This window comes from Centruroides sculpturatus, unplaced genomic scaffold (assembly GCF_000671375.1).
Source record: "Centruroides sculpturatus isolate CEXI.00-Female unplaced genomic scaffold, Cexi_2.0 scaffold403, whole genome shotgun sequence".
In the NCBI taxonomy this organism is placed as follows: domain Eukaryota; kingdom Metazoa; phylum Arthropoda; class Arachnida; order Scorpiones; family Buthidae; genus Centruroides; species Centruroides sculpturatus.
Window position 1 is genome coordinate 184,721 of NW_019384751.1, and position 22,192 is coordinate 206,912.

General features: G+C 31.8%; 2 protein-coding genes across 2 annotated transcripts in view; both read left to right on the forward strand.

The window, feature by feature from the left end:
• Nucleotides 1-19,265, forward strand: part of LOC111628573 (late secretory pathway protein AVL9 homolog) — a 43,650-nt gene extending 24,385 nt beyond the window's left edge. Inside the window, exons 8-9 of the mRNA XM_023372396.1 lie at nt 8,796-8,930; nt 18,254-19,265. Coding sequence (XP_023228164.1) covers nt 8,796-8,930; nt 18,254-18,271 — 153 coding nt within the window. The 3' untranslated portion in view covers nt 18,272-19,265. The remainder of the gene's footprint in view (nt 1-8,795; nt 8,931-18,253) is intronic.
• Nucleotides 19,266-20,630: 1,365 nt separating this feature from the next.
• On the forward strand, nt 20,631-21,799 carry LOC111628591 (Rieske domain-containing protein-like). Its single transcript, XM_023372412.1, has one exon. The coding sequence runs from the start codon at nt 21,114-21,116 to the stop codon at nt 21,576-21,578; it is 465 nt and encodes a 154-aa protein (XP_023228180.1). The 5' UTR covers nt 20,631-21,113; the 3' UTR covers nt 21,579-21,799.
• The last annotated feature ends 393 nt before the right edge of the window (nt 21,800-22,192 follow it).

Genomic DNA, 22,192 nt, shown 5'->3' on the forward strand with positions numbered 1-22,192 from the left:
ATATTTAAAATGTTTTATTATATTTATTTATTTATTTTTTGCTATATTTATTTTTAATAATGATTCATAATTCAGCAATTTATAAATTATTATTCATTTATTATATTTTACAAAAAAGCATTATTTTAATATGGAAATTTTTTATTATAAAGTCATAAAAAAAGTATTTATACATATAACCAGCATCATTATATAATTATGTATTGTATTCAGAATGAAAAGTTTGCCCAAACTTTGCTTAGCTACTGTAATCTGTATGGATAGGCTTAAAATAACTTACAAACAAGAAATAAAATTTTATTTCAATATGTAAGAAATCACTAAGAATTTTTCCTTTACACCTTTCCAGAAGTTGCCCGGAAAGGCTTGCTTTTTAAAACAGGTTTTAAGTATTGAATATGTCAGGTTACAGATCAATACCTGATAAAGGCTTATCAATCAAGCTGAAAACGTTTGTTTCAATTAAATTTAGTTATTGGAAAAGTATGTAAAGGTGTATTTGGTGTCTTCATATACAGGGTTAGCGAGAAATAAGTTTTCCACTTCAGAGAGCTCTGAGCTCTGGAGTGTATTCTACTGCTCGAAATGAGACAACATTTGGACTACAGATAATTCAAATAATGCGCTTGACATTTCTTAAATAAAAAAAATAGTACAAAAATCTGTCGATAGGTGGCCTTGGAGCACACAGAAATATTGAATATGCATGCACACATAAATGTTGAATATATAGCACTAAAACTGCTCAATATGTCCTTCATTTTAAACAGTGTGCTCTAATTGTAAAACCATATTTTTCACAGCTGAATGCAGTGAGTCTGCTGGAATATTCAGAACATGGTGCTGAATACTGTCCTTCAGATCTAGCACAGATGGAGGTCTTCTATGGTAGACATTGTCCATCAGGAAACCCCATAACCAAAAGTCGCAAGGAGGCCATGCTGTGGGAAAATAGCTGATTACCCGTGCATCTGTGAAATGCTGTCTTAGTATGGTTTTGCAATTAGAGCACATTGTTCAAAATAGAGGAGGACATATTGAGCAGTTTTAGTACTACATATTCAACATTTATATGTGCACACATATTCAATATTTCTGTGTGCTCCTGCACCACTGATCAATGGATTCTTGTGCTATTTTTTTTATTTAAGAAATGTCAAGCGCATTATTTGAATTATCTGTAGTCCAAATTTTGTCTCATTTCAAGCAGTAGAATGCATTCCAGAGCTCTGTGAAGTGAAAAACTTATTTCTTGTTAATCGTATATTAATGATAAATATGTATAAACTAACAGGAACCTGTCAAAATTGATGGTTTTATTCAATTAAAATACATTCGATGAGCTCATTTAAAATTTGGTGTTGTTCACAAAAATCATCAAAACAGGAAGTATTTTCTGGATATCTGCAGGTGATTTGCATCTGCCTTTCTCCATACCATGAGGCTCCTCCCACCGGTTTTGTCTCTTGCTGGTTTCTTTAAATTTTGAATCTTGGTTCCATGGTGACATTATCTTTGGCTTTCTTGTAGAACATACAAGAGAGCCAAAGATAAATAGAACTCAGTAACTAAACATTACATTAGTAAACAATCATAAAAAGCCAGAGAAAGTTATAAAGATTATTTTAAAAAAGAAATACTAGCATTTTTTATTCATAATTAAAAATAGGAAATTTAATTTTTCCTATTTTTACAATTTCTTAAATTCTGCATTATTGCAGAACATACTTTTATATTTATAAATATACCTTCCTAAACATTCTTAGTATTTTCTGGTCTTTTGATCTATCTTTAGGGGTATCATTTTATAAAAAATATTTTAAATTGATATTTTCAGTTTGCCAATAAATCTTTCAAAAATTTTATTGTTCTGATTTGTTATGTTCTATGATCAGATGAAGTTCTATGTTCCCTCTGCTGCTTAAGTTTTTATTGTGTTACATAAATTTTTGAGTTTTAATCTGATATGAAATAATATCAAAATTCAAAAAATACATTCAAACTCATTTACACCTGAGGATGGCCTATTCCACGAGGTTGAAAACATTAGTGTTTTATTAAATAAACATTTCTCAGCAATGGAAGGTGTTTAGTGTTTTATTAAGTGTTTAAAAACGTTGAGTTTGATATTTAGTTATTACAGGGTATATACAAATGATTATAGCAGTTTTGTGAGCATACTATTACAGGTGTAGTGGTTGAATTCAATGATATAAAACAAGCATTGCTCAAAATTTTGTCTGAATTGCTTGGCTTGAATTGCTTGGCCAAGCAATTCAAACAAAATTCGTTTTCAAGTTTAGAGCATTTTTTTCTTCATTGAAGAAACCATGACAGGATGCAGCTATATAGATATGCTTCAAAATTGGCTCATGTCACAGCTGAAAAGTGATGTGATGGACTTCATATACTAACAGGATGGTACTCTTCCACATTTCAGTAACTGACTTCTTGAACACCAGACTACCAAATTGGTAGATTGGACATATAAGTGTCAAGTAATGATCATCACCAGCTGCTGCTGTTGTCTCCACATTCCCAACTTAACTGTGGGGGTGCATGAAGGATTCTCTGTACTGTACTACTGACTCCTCTGCCAGAACTATGGACTTGTATTGGCAATGCCTTTGCTCAAAGTGATAGGAACATGCTGCACTGAGTATGATATGAACTAGATTACAGAGATGGTATATATAGAATTACAAAGGGGACATGTATTGTGAACTTATTTTTAAAAACTGCTGAGTTTTTCCACCTATTTACACTCTCACTGTGATCATATGTTTAATACAAAGCCTGCACTGATTTATTGAAACTGCTGCAATTATTTGTAGACATCCTTTACAATATATAATAATAACTCTTAAGAGTTATTATTATATATTGTACTACAACAAGGGTTTGTGCCATTTTCATTCAAAAATCAAAAAACTAACTTTCTTCAGAGCTAACCAATCCAAAATCATCATTCTAATCTTAAATTTATAATAAAGTTAAAATGAATTAATAGTAGATTATTTTTATTGCTAATTTTTATTTCTTCAAAATCAAGCCTAGATGAAATTCACAATACTCTTGTTGAATGGTTTTTTGAATGTAGTTGACTTCCTGATATTTCCACAAATTTTTATATTAATAAAATTCCATAATACCAAATTTTTCCATATTAATAATGAAAATGAATTTTGTCATGGCATGTCAAGAAGGCTGTCTTCTTAATTGAGTTATCTAAAATAGGTGATTAAGCTGCCTACCTCTAATCTAGATTACATAAGTTAATATCTTTATATCAGAAAAATTGAAAAGTCATTGCTGAAAATTAGGGTGCAGAAAAAGTGATTTTATGTGTGAAGAATTAATTGGGATATTATTCCCTATCATTAGCTATAACCAACCTTTAATCAACATTTGAATGGCCAGCTTAAAGAAGGATAACTACTTGGAAATAAAGAAGTCACCAATTTTTTCCTGGCAGCTTGTGACTATCATGATGATTTTGCATACACCAAACAAGTAAAAATCAGATAGTGGACAAAGTCTGGCAGATATGGTAGGTGATTAATGAGTTTCCTGCTCAGCTGATGCATGTGATAGATTGTCTTCTTATTGGTATGTGGTTTAATGTTATCTTGATAGAACAAAACTCCATTTCAGTTGACTAATGGATGATAGCAGTCCTTGCAGTCAGGTCATCAAGCATATTACAGTACCTGTCATTGTCAATTGTTTTCCCCAACAGTATGCAGTGATGGTAAATGATGTAAATGTGATTCTGCAATAATCCCAGAACACATAGCAGCATTTTTGATTGCTCAAAGCTCATTTAGATTTGGTAAATGCTTGTTACCAGACATCACATAAACATCTTGGATAGTTCAATTGTCATAGTAAATTCACTTCTTGTTACGGGTCACAAAGTGATCAAAGAAGAGGCAACTTTGGTACTGATTCAACAGTGAAGCACACTTGGAAATTTGGTTGCAGGATCAGTGGCTTAGTGAGGGGGGTGCAAGGGGGTGTGTCATGCACCGGCCGCCACTCGCAGAGGGGTGCCCAAATAGTCTCCAAGACAAACTATGGGTGCGTTTACTTTTTGCTAGCTTCCAAGCTCTCTGAGCTGACACCTAGCGCAGCCTGACATCATACTAGCACGCTGGTAAAAGTATACACAGTAATGAATGCCACCATCTTTGAACAAACTCCAAGCTCGTTGTAAATTCTCTGAGCACACTAGGAATGCTAGCAATGACATCACAGGTGCGAAAAGTAAACGCTGTGCTCATTGGTATCTAACAAAAAGTATACAGACTGAGTGTACTAGGGGCGAGATCGGAGCTAAAAGTAAACGCACCCAATATGTGTTTCGGGAGGGGGAGGGGGCACCAATAAAGTGTCATGCCCCGGGTGCCAGTTATGTTTGCTATGCTACTGTGCAGGATATGTGATATCCTCTTTCCTCTTGTGTATTTGATGCTTAGTTAGTTCAGTACTATACAAATCATTTGAACAGAACACCATTAAGCAATCAAACACATATAAATATAAAGATTTGAAGTAGGAACTACTTCAAATCTTTATATTTAAATGTTTTATTGCATAATGTTGTTCTGTTCTATACTCGTTATGACATACTTGATGATTATCTATATATATAAAAATGAATGTATGTCTGTGTGTGTGTCTTATGTCCTTCATGCATTACCACACCGTTTATCCGATTGCCGTGAAACTTTGGGAAGTTGTTTAATATACTCCGATGAAGGTTTGTGGCATAGTACGATTGCAATAAAACTTTGGAAAGTTTTTTTTAATTTTTCAATACACTCCCGCAAACTACATTTATCCTACAATAGATGGCATCTGTTTACACGAGCATTCGCGCACAGTGTGTTCGATCGATTTCAAATTGTGAAGACCATTTCCCCCTTCAAAAAATATCTCTATATATGCATTTGTGAACTGTTATTTACGATATTTGTAATAATTTTTGTTTAATCACTTTATTTCAACTTTTTTTTGCTAATTATGTATTCGCTCGAGCTTCGTTAAAACCTTAACTGTACTCTGAACAACAACCGAAGTTGTAGGAAGAAATTCACATATTTTACCGATCTAGGTATCCCCCCTTTTCCAAATTTTAATATCGACTCAAAATAATTTAAAAAGACAAATTACAATAAAACGATTTATTATCCAACTATCAGATATTTCACAACATGCCAAGGAAGAGAGGAAGGCGCGATTAAATAATCAAAATTATAAAGGATTAAAAAATATATATAAAAATGGGGAATATCGCACTTCTGACAATCGCAGCGAGTGTGTGGGCTAAATTTGGAGAATCTGTGCTTCTCGCATAGACAACTGTATGTGGCCGGCTCACGCGTCGAAAAACCTTTTGATTTATTCGTGTACACACCAGAGTGAGAAACAAAAAATATCGTGTATCCATTAACACTCCAATAAATAAATAGAATTGAAACGACACTTTGAAATGTTTTCCTCATGAAAATGAATAATAATAATAAGTTTCAATAAAAATAATAAAATGTAAATTGAATTTTATCATAACGAGTTTGCTTGAATTTCGTTTCTTCTGAGATCGCAGCAATGCGCGACGGGTAAGCTAGTATATATATATAAAAATGAATGTATGTCTGTCTGTGTGTCTGTCTTATGTCCTTCATGCATTACCACACCGTTTATCCGATTGCCATGAAACTTTGGGAAGTTGTTTAATATACTCCCGCGAAGGTTTGTGGCATAGTACGATTGCCATAAAACTTAGGAAAGTTTTTTAATACACTCCCGCGAAGGTTTCTGGCATAGTACATTTAACCCACGATAGATGGCGCGCGTTTATACGAGTGTATCGAGACAGTGTGTTCGATCGATTTCAAATTGTGAAGACCATTTCCCCCTTTTAAAAATTATCTCTACATACGCATTTGTGAACTGTTATTTACGATATTTGTAATAATTTTTGTTTAATCACTTTATTTCAACTTTTTTTTGCTAATTATGTATTCGCTCGAACTTCGTTAAAACCTTAACTGTACCCCGAACAACAACCGAAGTTGTAGGAAGAAATTCGCGTATTTTACCGATCTAGGTATCCCCCTTTTCCAAATTTTAATATCGACTCAAAATAATTTAAAAAGACAAATTACAATAAAACGGTTTATTATCCAACTATCAGAAATTTCACAACATGCCAAGGAAGAGAGGAAGGAGCAATTAAATAATTAAAATTATAAAGGATTAAAAAATATATATATAAATGGGGAATATCGCACTTCTGACAATCGCTGCAAGTGTGTGGGCTAAATTTGGAGAATCCGTGCTTCTCGCATGGACAACTGTATGTGGCCGGCTCACGCGTCGGAAAACCTTCCGATTTATTCGTGTACGCACCAGACGGAAAAACAAAAAATATCGTGTATCCACAAGCACTCCAATAAATAAATAGAATTGAAACGACACTTTGAAATGTTTTCCCGATGAAAATGAATAATAATAATAAGTTTCAATAAAAATAATAAAATGTAAATTGAATTTTATCATAACGAGTTTGCTTGAATTTCGTTTCTTCTGAGATCGCAGCAATGCGCGATGGGTAAGCTAGTTAGAAATGGATAAAAACATTAATATCAGTAAATATTTTTATTCCTTTTGGTTTTTGGAATATTTGTGTGTTTTCCTTTATATTCTTAGTGACAATATTTCAAGGCATACATCATCTAGATTTGGAGGCTTTACCAAAATAATGGTTAATTTGAGATAGCCTAAAATAACCAAACTTTTAATATAGTTTTTATTTAATTAATCTGTTTTCATTACTTTTCACTAGGCAATGCTGGACATATCTGCTAGTTATTTTTAAATTTTTTTAAAATGTAATAATTTATATACATTATCTTATTCTTTATTATTAGAAAATATTAGCAAATTGAAACAATTCGATTCAGTTTTTCTCAGATGATGATAAAACCTTTATGTACTATATAACAACTGATTTATAAAATAATTTGTGAAAGAAAATATAATGAAAAGTTTTTTTCTTCCATCAAAATATTAGTCTTTTAATAAAGCATCTTTTATTTCATTTTATCTGTGGAATTAAGTATTAATTAAAAATGCATTTTGTGATCAGATAACAAATGCATTTTAAAGATTCATTGACAAAAAAGTTGCACATCAAGGAAAGAGGCATTGGAATTGAACGAAACTTTATTAGTAAGAATGTAATGATGAAAAGTGATTACAATATCATTATGATAATAAGTGTATATCATCATCAATATGAATAAGTGAAGGAACAGTTTTATGTGGAACAATGGTACAATATCAAAGAATTCTTATGTGTTCCTGACTTCCTGAATACATATGATGATATGGTTGGGTGTGAAGGCATAAAGGCACTATTTGCTATCCTATAATAGATTTGGCCTTAAATGTTGCAAATGCCACTCCATATCCCTCATACTTGTAGATGGCTGAAACCATATCCCAACTGGTCCTATATGCACGTGCACACACACTCAACAGATGGCAAATCTATCTAGCATTTTGTGTGATACTGGACAGACAATTTGTGTGTGGTAACTTGATGGAGACATTCTTGGAAACCTTTACCTCTGTGTACCTGAGTAATTATCTTGTGGAAAATTATTGTTTGCAATTTTGCTGTGAAAGGCAACATTTGAAAACACAAAATTTCTTGAAGTATTGCTGACCCATCAATGTCTCTTGTAAAACTATTAGGGGTGACTGATTGTCATATGAATTGGCTTTCCAGACTAGAATTCCAGTGAGGGGGGCAGTGTGCTGCTCAACAATAAAGTCAGGATTGAATGATGTTAATGTGTTAACACCAGTAGTTCTTCCACCCTTAATATCAGTGGTTCTTCACACTCAAACACAATGATTGCTCATTCCAAAACAGAACTGGGATATATCACTATAAAGATAATATGATGACTACCATGTATGTGCTCTGATGTATCTATTGCCCCAATGCTTCACAGTCAGGACAAACCACCTAGATGGCAGATAATTTGGCAAAACCACCATTCTGTTTCTCTCAGCCTGATGATTTGGTTTTTCTGAAAATTCCATCAACTGTTCATAATGGTACTCACAACATCATACAGGCATGCCTGGCAAAGACCTCCAAAAAATAATTGCACTAAAAATTCTGAACACAATGAGCCTCCACAAGAGTAGCAAGGTGGCATTACCTGATGTACAATTGGGCAAAAACTGTAATCATTTACATATATATGAGACATGTCTGATTACTGCAAAACTTGGTATACAGCTAATTTTATCTGGGTGTGTAACAATTATTGTCAATGAGTGTATTTTAAAATGTTTATAGATATTACAACATCAAAATGGAAGTGAATCTGTAAGTTAAGTAATTTCATTCTGTTTAAAATGGTTCCTTTTAAAGAACATCTGTTTTTGAAAATTGCAGTTTAAATTACAGTCGACTTCCCCCATAATACAGTTGATTTTTCCGTTTTATATGAATTCCATGTTGTACGAGTCACTTAGATTTTACAAATACATGTGCCAAGCTGTGAACAGCTCACGTATTTGTAAAATCTAAGTGACTCGTACAACATGGAATTCATATAAAATGGAAAAATCAACAGTGTTATGGGGGTTGACTGTAATTTAAATTTACTTATTTATTCAAAACATTTTAACTTATGTTTTTCTGTAGAGTACAATGAATTTTTTAACTGTTCATGTTTTACAAATAATTAATGTTTGTTTAATTTTTTTAGGGTTCTCTTTGTCATCCGTATCTATCATTGCCATTTCTTGATTTATTAAGTGATGTTAATACAAGAAGTTTTGTAGTTGGAGCAACAAATGTGCTTTTTAAACAAAAAAAATATTTATTTGATGTTATTGTTGAGGTAATTTATAATTTATATATTAAAAGTTTTGAATTTAAATTTATAAAGTTATTATAATAATAACAAAACAAATAAATTGCTAAAGTTCAAAAATTCTTCAGAAACTAGATCTATAAATGAATCAAACACTATATATAACCTTAAGACCAGTTGAGAACTCTAAACATGTTCAAGACAAAGATTTTTGATCTGTACCTAAGATCTGCTTTTGGTCCATTTTAGTTTTCTTTTCTATATTGGAATAGCCAAGTGAATGATGAGAAATTATGTATTTAAGAATGTATTTGGAAATTAAAATTGTCTGGGGGAGGTTTACATTTTATGCAAAATTATACAATAGCTGTAGATGCAGGCATAAAATGGTACAAATCATACATTATTATACATATATTTAAGATTTTTTATTCTCTGTGTGTTGAATCTGGATTGTCATAAAATGGAGAACCAAAATGAACCCGAAGCAGATCTGAGATGAAGACCAAAAACATTTGTCTTGAACATATTTAATTAAAGTTCTTAACTGGTCTTAAATTAATGTTGTGTATAGTATTTGATAAATTGCTAAACTTGAAGTTACCAAAAGTATTTAATTGTAAACATTTTTGACCTTGATTTAGGTCACCTTCAGCTAACAGAATAAATGGAATAAAACTGCTTTGCATTTAAAAATTATAAATTTGAATTTAGGGAAGAAAAGTATTTGTGAACTTTATCATAAATTTATTAGTTTAATTAGTCATAGTGCATGTAAAATAAGTTCTTTTGTAATTTCTTTCTTATAATTTAAATTTTGTGTAAGAAAAAGTTTGAAGAACTTTTGTTGTGAATTGATGATGATTTATTATTATTAATTTATCATTCATTATAAATCATTGTGTATATATATAGAGTTAATTTATTTGTATAAGTGTTAAATATAAAGAGAATGTAATTCTGTGTTCTTTAACAAAAAAATAATATAATATATTATTATAAAAACTTATACAGTGTATATATAGTATATACAATATACACATATTCAATGTTCATGGAAGTTAGCACTCAGGAATTTGATCATTCATGATCAGAAATTTATGCATCAAAATTTCAACTTTCATAAAAGGTTTCAACCTTTCAGGAAACAGCAGATTATGTACTACTATAAAAATTGGTGTTTGTGCCTGAATGAACTGGATGTTTGTGAAAGCACAATGCTAAAAGATCATTTCACTCACTTGTATGGTGTCTGTTATAAATTGTTACTGTTTTATTTATTTATTTATTTTTTTGGTGTAAAGAAAATGACTTAACTTGACACTATAAACCATTGCACAATATATTTATTTAATAAAACAACTTATTTTTCAGAAATTTTTTTAAAACAGCAGTAGTACATGAAGTCTTGGAACAAATTACAAATTTAAAATTGAAAATGGAACTCAAAGTATGGAGGATTACTCAGTCTCACTTATTCATAAACATGGGAATCAGTGTATGTATTTGTGTGTGTATATATACAGTAGAGCGTCGATTTTCCGAAAGTCAATCATCCGAAAGAATTCCAGTCGGCAAATTTAAATTTTCGCCAATACTGTGGCGCTTCAATCTTTGGCTATGTCTTGGGCTACTCAAATATTTTACGTTTTTGATACTAAATTAACATCTGAAGTATAATTTTTTATTATTTTTATATTTTTCGATATATTTATTTTGTTTGTACAAAATAAAAAAATAATTTTTAACGATACAATAGTCTTTGTTAGGCTTAACATCGACGAAAATTCAATGCGAAGCGACACGCAACGGATAAAAATTTCGACATTGGATACGTTAAACTATTTTTTCGTACGTAAATCAGTTATCCGAAATATCAGTTATCCAGACAACCCCAGTCCCCAATTGATTCGGAAAATCGACGCTCTACTGTATATATATATATATATATACATAGGGTATCAGAAGCAGCAGCAACTGCACAATTTTCATACCACCTTGTCCAAAACCTGAAAAACGTGGTAGCTGTTTTTCGATTGGATGTGACCTTCCAGAAATATTCATATTGAAAAGTTTATGATATCATTTACTGTCATTTGGAATTTTATCTGTAAAAATACCAAACAAAATATCTCTTAGGCATCCCTGTGGTTGCTGGTACCTCAGAATAAATCAAGATTACATGTTCAAAAAGAAAACAAATGATGGACATGCTAATGCAAATGTATGCATCAAACTGAGTTGTACACACATATTTGCAGTAGTATATACTGTACATAAGGTTGAAGGAAGAAACAAAAACAGCTTAGCTCATACTGCATTTGTTGAATGAACTTATTTTATTTCAGTATTAGGAAATACTTCTTTTTTTTGCTCTTTCAGTCTTTCAGTTATGTTGTAATGCAAGAGTATGCAGCATGTACAGTATTTCCTGTTGGAAAAGAGTCATGGCTCAGTATTGGGAACAGCAAGACTATACAGTCAGCAATATCTAATATGATATTGCCCAGATCCCCAAGTTGTTTGATGTCTTGACTGTTGAATGTGTGAAACAGATAGGGTCATACCACTGCCAAATGTAGACAGTGAAAATGTACTGTACATTCTGTGTATACACTAGCTGTCAAGGATGCTGTACTAGCATTGATACAGGAGGACCTAACAACAAGTAGACAGCAATTGCATGATAGTTAAGTTTGCATCAAAGTATCATACTATCCATTCTGCATGGTGAAGACATGCATCCATATCACTTCATAAGACATCATCCATAAGACATCATCCATATCACAAGGATGCAAAATCTTCATCAGCAGGATTGCTGATGAGACAGCAATACTGCGAGTACTGTTACAGCAATATACAGTGAGTGATCAGTTAACAAAGAATTTGGATTGCGAACAAATCAGACAACAAGCACATGTTCGGGTAGTGAACACCTGACAGAACAAACACAAGAAGAAATGATGATGTGTTTAAAATTTGTAAAACTATATTTTACTGGTATCTATGAGTGGTTTATGGAACAAGACTTTTACAGTTATATACATAACGTTATTTGCAGTAGTTGATTTATGTTTTCTGAATTTTTGTGTTTTTATGAATTTTTATTTAAAAAACACTAATACATCGCACTAACCTTATATAGCTTTGCAGTTACTATTTAAAATGTTTGTGTTATGTTTTAAATAGTAACTGCAAAGCTATACAAGGTTAGTGTGACGTATTTGTAATTATCGCTCTGTTTATTAGATGGATTTGATTAAAAAACATTGATAATATTATTGGACCTAAAAAGAGTGGAGTGTCAAGAACTGTTTCACTATAGAAACTTAGTAAGAGATAATAGCCAAGGTAGAGAGTAGGCAGATGTCTAATGTTGCTAGGCAGTACGGTTTGAACAGGTCTACACTGGGCACAATCTTAGCTAAGAATGATAAAATAAAAAAAGACTCAAGTGGATAAAGTAATGAAAATCACATCTGAGAAATAAAGATGTGTCATCCATCAAAAAATGGAGAGATTGCTTTTAATTTGTTGTTACATGTAAATAAACATATGTATTAAATTAATTTTTTGGTTTGTCAGAACAAATTAGTCAAATTCCATAAAAATCTATGATAAATCGATAATCAGTTAATAGACAATTCGGGTAGCAAACATTGTCTTTGAATGGATTACAATCGATCCCCCTATAAGACGGTAGATACGTTCCGTTCTTTATGAATCAATTTTGTAGGAATCACAGCCAATCACAGCCCGACATGTGTGAAGTTTATGGACTACAGCTGTTTGAAAGGTTTTCTTCCATAAAATTAATCGATTCTAGACTAATCCGACTCAACATTTCCAAAAATACGTATATTTTTTTTTTTGAAATAATCTGTATAAACTATGCTATAAACAAAAAATTGTAGGATTACTTACCAAGTGTGCACCGTTCGACATCGCCATTGCTAAAGCTGGTTTTCGTTGCGGAACAGCTCAGCAAACAGCGGCCGATTTCTAATAACTTATTTTTCTGCGAAAATGTCGTTGAACTTTGGAGACATCATTAATATAAATCATTTTAATCGCCGTTGAATAAGAAATGTATAAAATTACAGTTCTGTATTAGACTTACGGTACCTAATTTACATACTGTACAGACGATAGTTAGCATAAAATTCNAATGTTTCTTTCACACGAAATGTATAAAATTACAGTACTGTATTAGACTTACGGTAGCTAACAGACGATAATAAACTCAACTTACTAGCCTAAAATCTCCGTAGCGTGTTGCCAGGCGGCAGAGAGCATATATACATAATTATAATAAAGTTACAATAAATTAAGTTAATATATAATTATATATACAGTACCTAATTTATATATAATTATATGTACAGACGATACTAAACTCAATTTACCTGCCTAAACTGTCCGTAGCATGGCGCTGGACGGCGGAAAGTAGTTTGGCTGCCCAATGACGTTTTACGTAATTATAGGAGTTTTTTTACCGTTGTTTATGGATACCGCCACAATTTTTTCGCTGTCTTATAGGAATCGTAATTATAGGAACCTGTCTTATAGGGGGATCTACTATATGTTCATTAACTGATCACACACTGTACTTTGGATAATACTTCCATCTACCAAATCTTGTGGGCTGACAAAGCAACATTTACATATGAAGGTGTCTTTAACAGTCAAAACAGCCATGCTTGGGCATAAGAAAATCCCCATGCTATATATTCACATTCACGTATCAAGTCCATTGGGATATCAATATGTGGTGTGGTATTGTGTGTGATATTCTAGTGGGACCATATCTTCTTCCAGAACATCTGACAGCTGGAAACTTCCTAGTGTTTTGCACATTGTCCTTCAGATTTCTTAGATTTGTGACCATAGGGTCGGCACCTCTTTGATGACTTGTCAGGATGACACCACTGTGTCTTATGGACAGACACAGAAACTGGATTGGCAGTTTATCTTGTTATTTCGAACGGTCACGTGTGTGGACTTTAGGATCCGGGATGGAGGCGGAAGAAGAGAACCAGAGGAAATACACTCCACAAACTTTCATATAAATAAAAATACCTATTTATTATTCGATATAGACTAGTTACAGATTAAATTTATTAGATGCTTAGCCAAAGCTAATCCGAAGCTGACATATTACGTAACTACTACGACCCTAACAACTGATAACGAGAGAGAGAGTTCACATTAATTTCATGCGAGAATAAATACCTGTAGAATTCACAAAATGGTAGTCAAAGTTTTTCACACTAGGGATTCTTGAAGTGGCAAAGAATCTCTCGGAGTGGTGACGATCAGGAACAGTTAGGGCAGCGACGAATAGCAAGCGGTGGCCAACACACACACAATTCAAAGTTAACTCCGGGACTCTGTCCGACTCGTCGACCCCCTCCCTTTTATTAGGGGGTTGCCATTGGGTTTTTCCCATGGCCTTTTTAGGAATTTTTCTTTATCCATCCAATAGTTGAATTTTCTGTCGCAGATTCCAGCTGACACACTCGTTGTATCATCTTCAACCAGGAAACAAGTCCGTGGGAAAACAATTTAATTATCTTTAAAAATGTCAGTTTTTGTTTTCTCTCTCTAATTTTTTTCTCTCAACAAAAAATATATTTAAACAAAATAATTCCACTAAGTTCAGCCCTCACAGATTACATAACTTTTGATGTTATTCACAGTCTGTGGAAGCACCAACACATTCTTTGATGGTTGTTTGTCAGTGGTTGGATGGGGAATATCCAGGTCAATGAATTGCCCATGGTGGTTCAGTCACATGATCTGCTAGATCATCCAATATAAATCTTGTAGCCTTCTTATGAGGGCATCACAGAACATTGTTTACAGATAGCCAGTAGACTCCCAACAAGACTTAGTGGCTTGCATGTGGCCATCACAACTATAATACTTGCCATGTTGCAAGCATACAAAATACTATATTTAGTTGTGTATAAGATGATCTTGTATATAGGATGAGGTGTGACTTTAAAGATCAATATAAAGAAAATTATATTTATTAATACAATTCTAATTTTATTTCGTTTAATCACAAATAAAATATTAAATGCATGTAAATTCACTCATTTTCCTGCAAAAATTACTGGCATTTTAAACTTTAAGGAAAAATATTGTAAAATCGACATAATTTGTTCACATAAAGCTGGACAATCAGAACCTCTTTTGCCAATTCTTAGCAGTCGAATCAACTCTCTGTCGATTACACTTAATGAGTTTCTCCGAATTCTGATTTCTGAATAATCATCTGTTTTCACATGGGAATGGATTAAAACTTATATCGGGCTCCCGTGTGATTTTGGAATTTCAATGTGGAATTCAATTCAAAAGCTTTGCTTTTCATGTTGCTATTCATCTATACTCCTAACAATACACAAGATCGATTGAAATGACCCAGATAAAATACTTTTGTTTTTAAACACCAGAGGGTGAGCATCTGGTAAAAAATGTGAATACACAGTTTACAAAAATTATTGCAAAAACACAAAAAATCCTTTGCTCGCGCATATAGGACAACCTAGGTTTTTGAAGCAGTGAAAAATGAATTAAAATCTCATCTTATATGCAAGTGAATACAGTATTATTATATGATGAGCAGCCACTTGTTTCTCACTAGGAAGAGGTCATTTTGAACATCTATCTATATAACCCATTGAACGCATGTCTGTCTGCGTAACGGTATGCCAAAAACGGACACTAGAGGCGCCCTAGCGATGATTTTAAAAAAACAATAAATTATTTTTATTTGTAATAGGAATTTATTATTGATATGAATTTATTATTTATACCATGGAATGGTATAAATAATTATTACATGCCTAGCCTTGCCTTATTATATGCCGTGGTTAACCTTGCGCAGCACGTTTACAACATCCTGTGACTCATAAGTCAGTGAACATCGCACATTGACTCATGGGAAATTTGTTGAAAAAATGGCAGATACATTTAAAATCGAGATTTATAAGCGAAGGTAAATAAATAAATTAAACAATTTTAAAGTATTTATAGAATGTTTAATAGGTAGAAATCTAGATCCGTATGACGCAATTGGGACTTTAACAGAGCTGTAGAGCATATTGATAGGAACAAAAAAGTCAAAGGAATCGTGCTTTATGGGAATTTGTAAAGAATGCCCACTAGGGGGCGTCCCAGGCTACTAGTTTAATATAAAATAATGTAATCAGTTATACTATAAGGTAATAAATAATTTCTTTCTATAAGAGTTATTTCTGATTTCTCTCTTTTAAACCAGAAGTGACATCAAAAACCTTTTGACACAAATATCTCTGGATAGCACTTTTTCAGATTGGTTTTTGACAAGGAATCGTGTGGTATGATTATTGTGCAGTTGATTCTGATCACTCTGTATATTATAATACTGATAAACTCATACTTCAGTATATTAGTAATTGGATATATATGTATATAATGGAAGTGTACAGACATGAACACCATAGATGAATTATAAAATGATTATCAATAGTGCTCTTGTTTTTTCTGAAATTCATCTATTTTTCCATTAGCATAAATTCCATTTTTTCTTCAATCTTTCTTGATTGTGATATTCTGAGCATGCCATTAGCTAACATGGCTGATAAGTGTAATGTTTTTGTGATTGCTTCATTTTTAGTTGATGTTTTTTTTGGGATTTGTAACAGGTTCATCTCCCTCTTACATTAGTTTTCAATTAGAACATTAAATATTCTGTTTAAATGAAAAACTGATTACATCAAAAAATATCAAAAGAAATAAATCTTCAAACTAGCAGAATTTATTCAAAAAGAAACAGTCAAATGTTTTGAACAGTTGTTTTCAGATTCTAAACTAGTGTTCTAAAATATAGCTGTCAAAATTGAGAATGTATAAAGCCATGGTGACCAAAGCGTGGTTTTTCTAGATTTATACTGACTCCTGTATACTTACTCTCCTCAAAAGGGAAATTGAAACACCACAAAGGAATGCATGTAGCTACATGTATATTGCAGGAACAGAGGTGATAAGATATGCAAATGATTAAGTTTGCATATACATTGAGTCATTGGTACACAGTTTCAGGCTATAAAGACTAGCACCTGGCTCTTGCCATAAATGCTATCAGCAATGGTTTATTGCAGTTGAACTTTCGAAGAAGCATAGAAAATGCATCAGAAACTAGTGAGCTCAATACCACCAGTTAATGACTGGGGAACAAGACTGCATTCTAAAGCTGCACAATCTCAGTTTGTCGATTTGTGCAGTTGCCATGTATGTTGGGCATGATGTGAGTACCATCCAGCAATGTGTGTAACAATAGACAAAGAAATGTCTGCAAATATGCCAAAGAGGCAGTGGATTGCACTGGCACACAAGAGTGCACAGAATGGCAGATTCATCAAATGACCTAGACCTGTTGATGTCCCATTCATCACAGTACATGACATCTGAAACTGCCTATTGCCATTAATGGATGCATTCATGTCCACCCAAATCATTTATAAGAGGTTGCACAAAGTTGGGCTGCATGCATAACAACCAGCAACAGGGATGCCATTCGATGCAGACTTGCATGTTTGGTGTGGTCACAACTAGACCACTGAATGTCATTGAGTATTGTTTACAGATGAATCCTGCTTCTGCTGTGAGGAATGACAGCTGTGGACAGGTATGGCAATATCCTGGGGAACACTATGTGCCAGCTTTTTTTGCTATGTATCACACCAGCTCTATACAGAGAATCATGGTTTAGGGAGGCATCATGTTCAATCAGTGGACAGCCCTGGTGCACATTTCCACTACTCTGGATACAGAAAACAGTGTAGTAAGCAGTACATTCTTTTGATGTAACACAATACATGCCCTTAAAGTAATTTTTTAAGATGGTAAAAATATTGTAAATGTGACTAAAAGTACTGTATAAGTGTGAAAATTAAGCCTTTTGAAACCTATGGAGACTCTTAAGCTCTGAAGAGGAGCTAGAAAGTTAACCTAGCTCGAAATGCATCTGTAAAAAAACAATAAAAGGAGTTTTTATAACCTGAATTGGCTGTGAGGTAGTCTACCAGAAGAATTTTTTTGGATTGAAGAGACATTTACTTAATCAACATATAAAAACAGCTACCATTAGAAAATTCAGAAAAAATAAAATGTTTAGATTTCTGAGAATGTCACCAGAATTATTCGAATATTTGCTGTCAAAAACAGAAAAATACACGATGGAGAGAAGCGATATCTGCTAGAGACAGATTAGCTGTAACATTACGGTTTGTTAATCTTTTATACTTTGTAAAATTAGTTAGGTCTTTAGTATACTTTTATCATAAAATATAATTTTTTAGATTTCTTGCTATGGGTGAGACATTTCGAAGCCTCAGTTTCTCATTTAGAATAGAACGATCGACAATTGCTAAAATAATCGAAGAAACTACAAAGGTATAAATTAAAATTATTAAATTTGAATAGCAATTAACTTATAAATTGCTATTATTTTTATTATAGGTTATTTGGAACAATTTAAAGAATGATTATATGAAAAAATGCCAGATAATGAAAACAAATAGAAAGCTAATTACTAAAGGCTTTGAATATTATTGGTAGGTACCATATTGTTACAGGAGCACTGATGGCAAGCATATACTAGTTCAATGCCCAAAAAAACAGTGGAAGCTTAAATTATGAGTATAATTATAAAGGATCATTTAGCAAAATTTTATTAGCTGTGACTGATTATGAATACAAATTTATTTCAGTCAAGTTTTGTTTCATGGGTGGAGAAAGTGATGGTGGGATTTTTCAAAGTTCTTTTGCAAAAAAGCTTTTAGAAGAAAAATTAAATCTTCCAAATGAAAATATATTAAATTCTAATACAGTATTCTCATACTTCTTTGTTGGAGATTAAATTTTTTTTAAGAGGAAAAGCTTCATGAGACCTTATCTGAGGAGATCAGCTCATTCATCTCCAAAAAGTGTTTAACTATCACTTAGTAGAGCTTGAAGAATAGTAGAAAATGTTTTTGGAATTCTGTTGGTGGGTGCACTTCAGAATTTTTAAAAGACCACTCAATTATAGTGAGAAAACAATAGAAAAAAAATAGTTGCTGCTGCCCTTGTTTTACACAATTTTTTATTGACAGAAAATGCAAGTATTTACAATCCCCCAGGCTTCTCTGATTATAATGATAATAATTTTAATTTTCAACCAGGTTTATGGTGCCAAGATGGAAATATTAATTCTTCACATTGTTCTTTTGGATCTAATATGCATGGCATACATGCAAAATCTTTGCATGATGAACGAGATATTTACTTGTGTAATGAAGGATCTGTATCATGGCAGAATAGCAAGATATATCCAGGTGTATTATAAAAAAAATTTTTAAACAATTCATTTTGTATGAATTAATATTTGTAATTATACAGTATAAACTACTTAAATGTTTCATTAGTAATAATGAAAACAATTTTATAAACTTTGAAAAATTATTTTATTACTTAGAGGCTAATTACATTATATAAAATATTTTTCTTGACCTTCAAGTTCTAACATTAATAATTCAATATTTTTTGTTGCATCATATTGATCTCTTGCATCCAATTTTTTTAATCTTAATTTCAAGGATTCACAAAATAAATCAATTTTATCAGGCTGTGACATATTACCTAAAATTTTAAAAAAATAATAATAACTTTTAAATCTGTCATTGTTTTGTACTATATTTTGCCTATACAGTAGAGCATCGTTTATCCGAATCAATTGGGGACTGAGGTTTTTCGGATAACCAATTATGTACGAAAAAATATATTAACCTATACCGTGTTGAAATTTTTCTCCGTTGCGTGTTGCTTCGCAGTGAATTTTTGTCGATGTTAAGCCTAACGTATACTTTTTAAAATAATAATCGTGGCTATTGTATCATTAAAAATTATTTCTTTATTTCTTACAAACAAAATAAATATATTGAAAAATATAAAAACCAAAAAATATGTACTTTAGAAAATGATCTAGTATCAAAAACGTTCGATTCAGCACGACACACAGTCTTCAGAAAAACACCACACAAAAGTGCCAATGCTGCCAGCTAAAAAACACACACCAACAAAAAAAAATATTGGAGTAGCCCAAGATATAGCCAAAGATTGCAGCGCCACAGCACTAACGAAAATTTAAATTTGCCGACTGGAATGCTTTCGGATAACTGATGTTTCGGATAACCGACTTTCGGATAAACGACGCTCTACTGTATTCATAAATTTGAACTTACAACTCCTATCCAAAAAACTATTTATTGCTGTTGATGATGATGATAATGATAAAAGAGCATTATTATAGTAATCCTGATTAATACAGGTATCTGATTTTTTTCTTCTTTTTTGTTGCTGACCAAAACTTTTATATGAGTCACTGCTTTGATATAGTCTGAAACAAAATCTATGCTTTAAAAATCTTATTCTTTTTCATCAAAATCATTATTATTTATTTATTTACAACTTACTGATCTGACTCAATTTCTTGATTAATATCAATATTTTGGACAATTTCTACATCATCCTGAGTCATCTGGGAAAAGCTGATTTGCTGGTGATAATTGTGTTGACTCTGTGTCAACATAATTTTTTAAACTAATAACTAGTACTTATAGGTAATAATAGCAACTATATATATACAGTCGATCCCCCTATANAATTACTAAAGCATTACATTATACTAATATTACATTATTAAAAAATAAAAGATAATAGATGTTGAAAGTGTAGAAAACATTCATATTTGCTTCTCATATTCTTAGTGCCTCATAACTTCTCTAGCAGTATTTGAGATAAATTCAAGATTCATACTTTAAAAAAATCTTGAAAATGATTGTTACTTAAAAATGTATATATTATGTTTTCCTGCTTGAAAATGCCAAAAAATCAGCAAAAAATTTGAAGGAACAAATCGTATAAAATAACTTTGGTTGATTATAAAATGAAGTAGACTATATATATATTTAATAATAGAGATTAATCTGTTTCTAAACAAATTTATCGTAAACAGGGTTGTTAAAGTATAAATAAGTGGAGTTTTCATTTTACTTTCAACATTAAAAAAAACACTATATACGTTATGAAAACAAACATCGTTATTAATAATATATTTCTATTAATTAAATATTCAAAAATTACTCTTCAAAGTTTTTTCATAACGTATGATTATTAGCAATGGTTATTTTCAATAATGGAAAAATTAAAAGACGAAGGTCAAGTATAGTCGTGCAAATGTTATGTTTTCCAGTTAATGGGCTCAAAAAAGATCTTTTTGACTGGTCATTGAAATCAGAAAATTATCTTATTACATGTCAGAAAAAAAAGAATCAGTTAGTGCAAGTAAATGGAATTGAAATTGCATTATTTAGATATGGAGAAAGAATATTTGCTATTAAAGAATATTGTCCGCATCAAGGTGGTCCATTGCATCTTGGAGAAATTGAGGAACTTCCAGATGGAGAACCGTGCATCAAGTGCCCTTGGCATCGCTGGTGTATGAAATTAAAGGATGGAAAGATAGTTTCTAGTAAAAACAGGCAACCGACTTCTGTGTATCCAGTTAAAGTTGATGAAGGAGGAAACATTTTTATAGAATTTCAATGTATCAATGAAAAATATTTTACTTCAGAAGATTTTTGATTTATAATCAATTTCTTAAAGCTCAAACAATAATTGTGGAAGTTTGAAAGTCTTTTAAATATTTTCAGAATTTCTATAATGTCATGTTCTACAATAATTGTCTGAATTTTAATGTATATTATACTTGTGGAATTGAAATCAGATCACCCATTTGATTGTATTGGATTTGTAAATATTGTATATATGTACATATCAGATATATATTTAAAAAAAAAAAGTTTCATATAATTTGAAAAAAATTTTTTTTTTATGNGATTTTATGAACTGCTGATGGTGCGAACAACGAAAGAAATGACTGAAACAAAATTTTTTTGTAAGAGTCGTACTTTTATTTTATTAATATAAAATAGTCGTTGGCCATGCAAAACTTATTATTTTTTACTTGAAATGTATTTTGTGATTGTGGCAAGAACACCAGATGACGCTTTTATCATTTTTTACATTTTAACTACGGAGATAGTAGCCTAAAAAGGAAGGTCGTCTCCGTGAGTATTTGTGTTTTTTAATGAACTGCTGATGGTGTGAACAACGAAAAAATGACTGAAACAAAGAATTATTCTTCGTAAAAAGTTATATTTATTTTTAGTATATTAATATTAAATAATCGTTGGCCA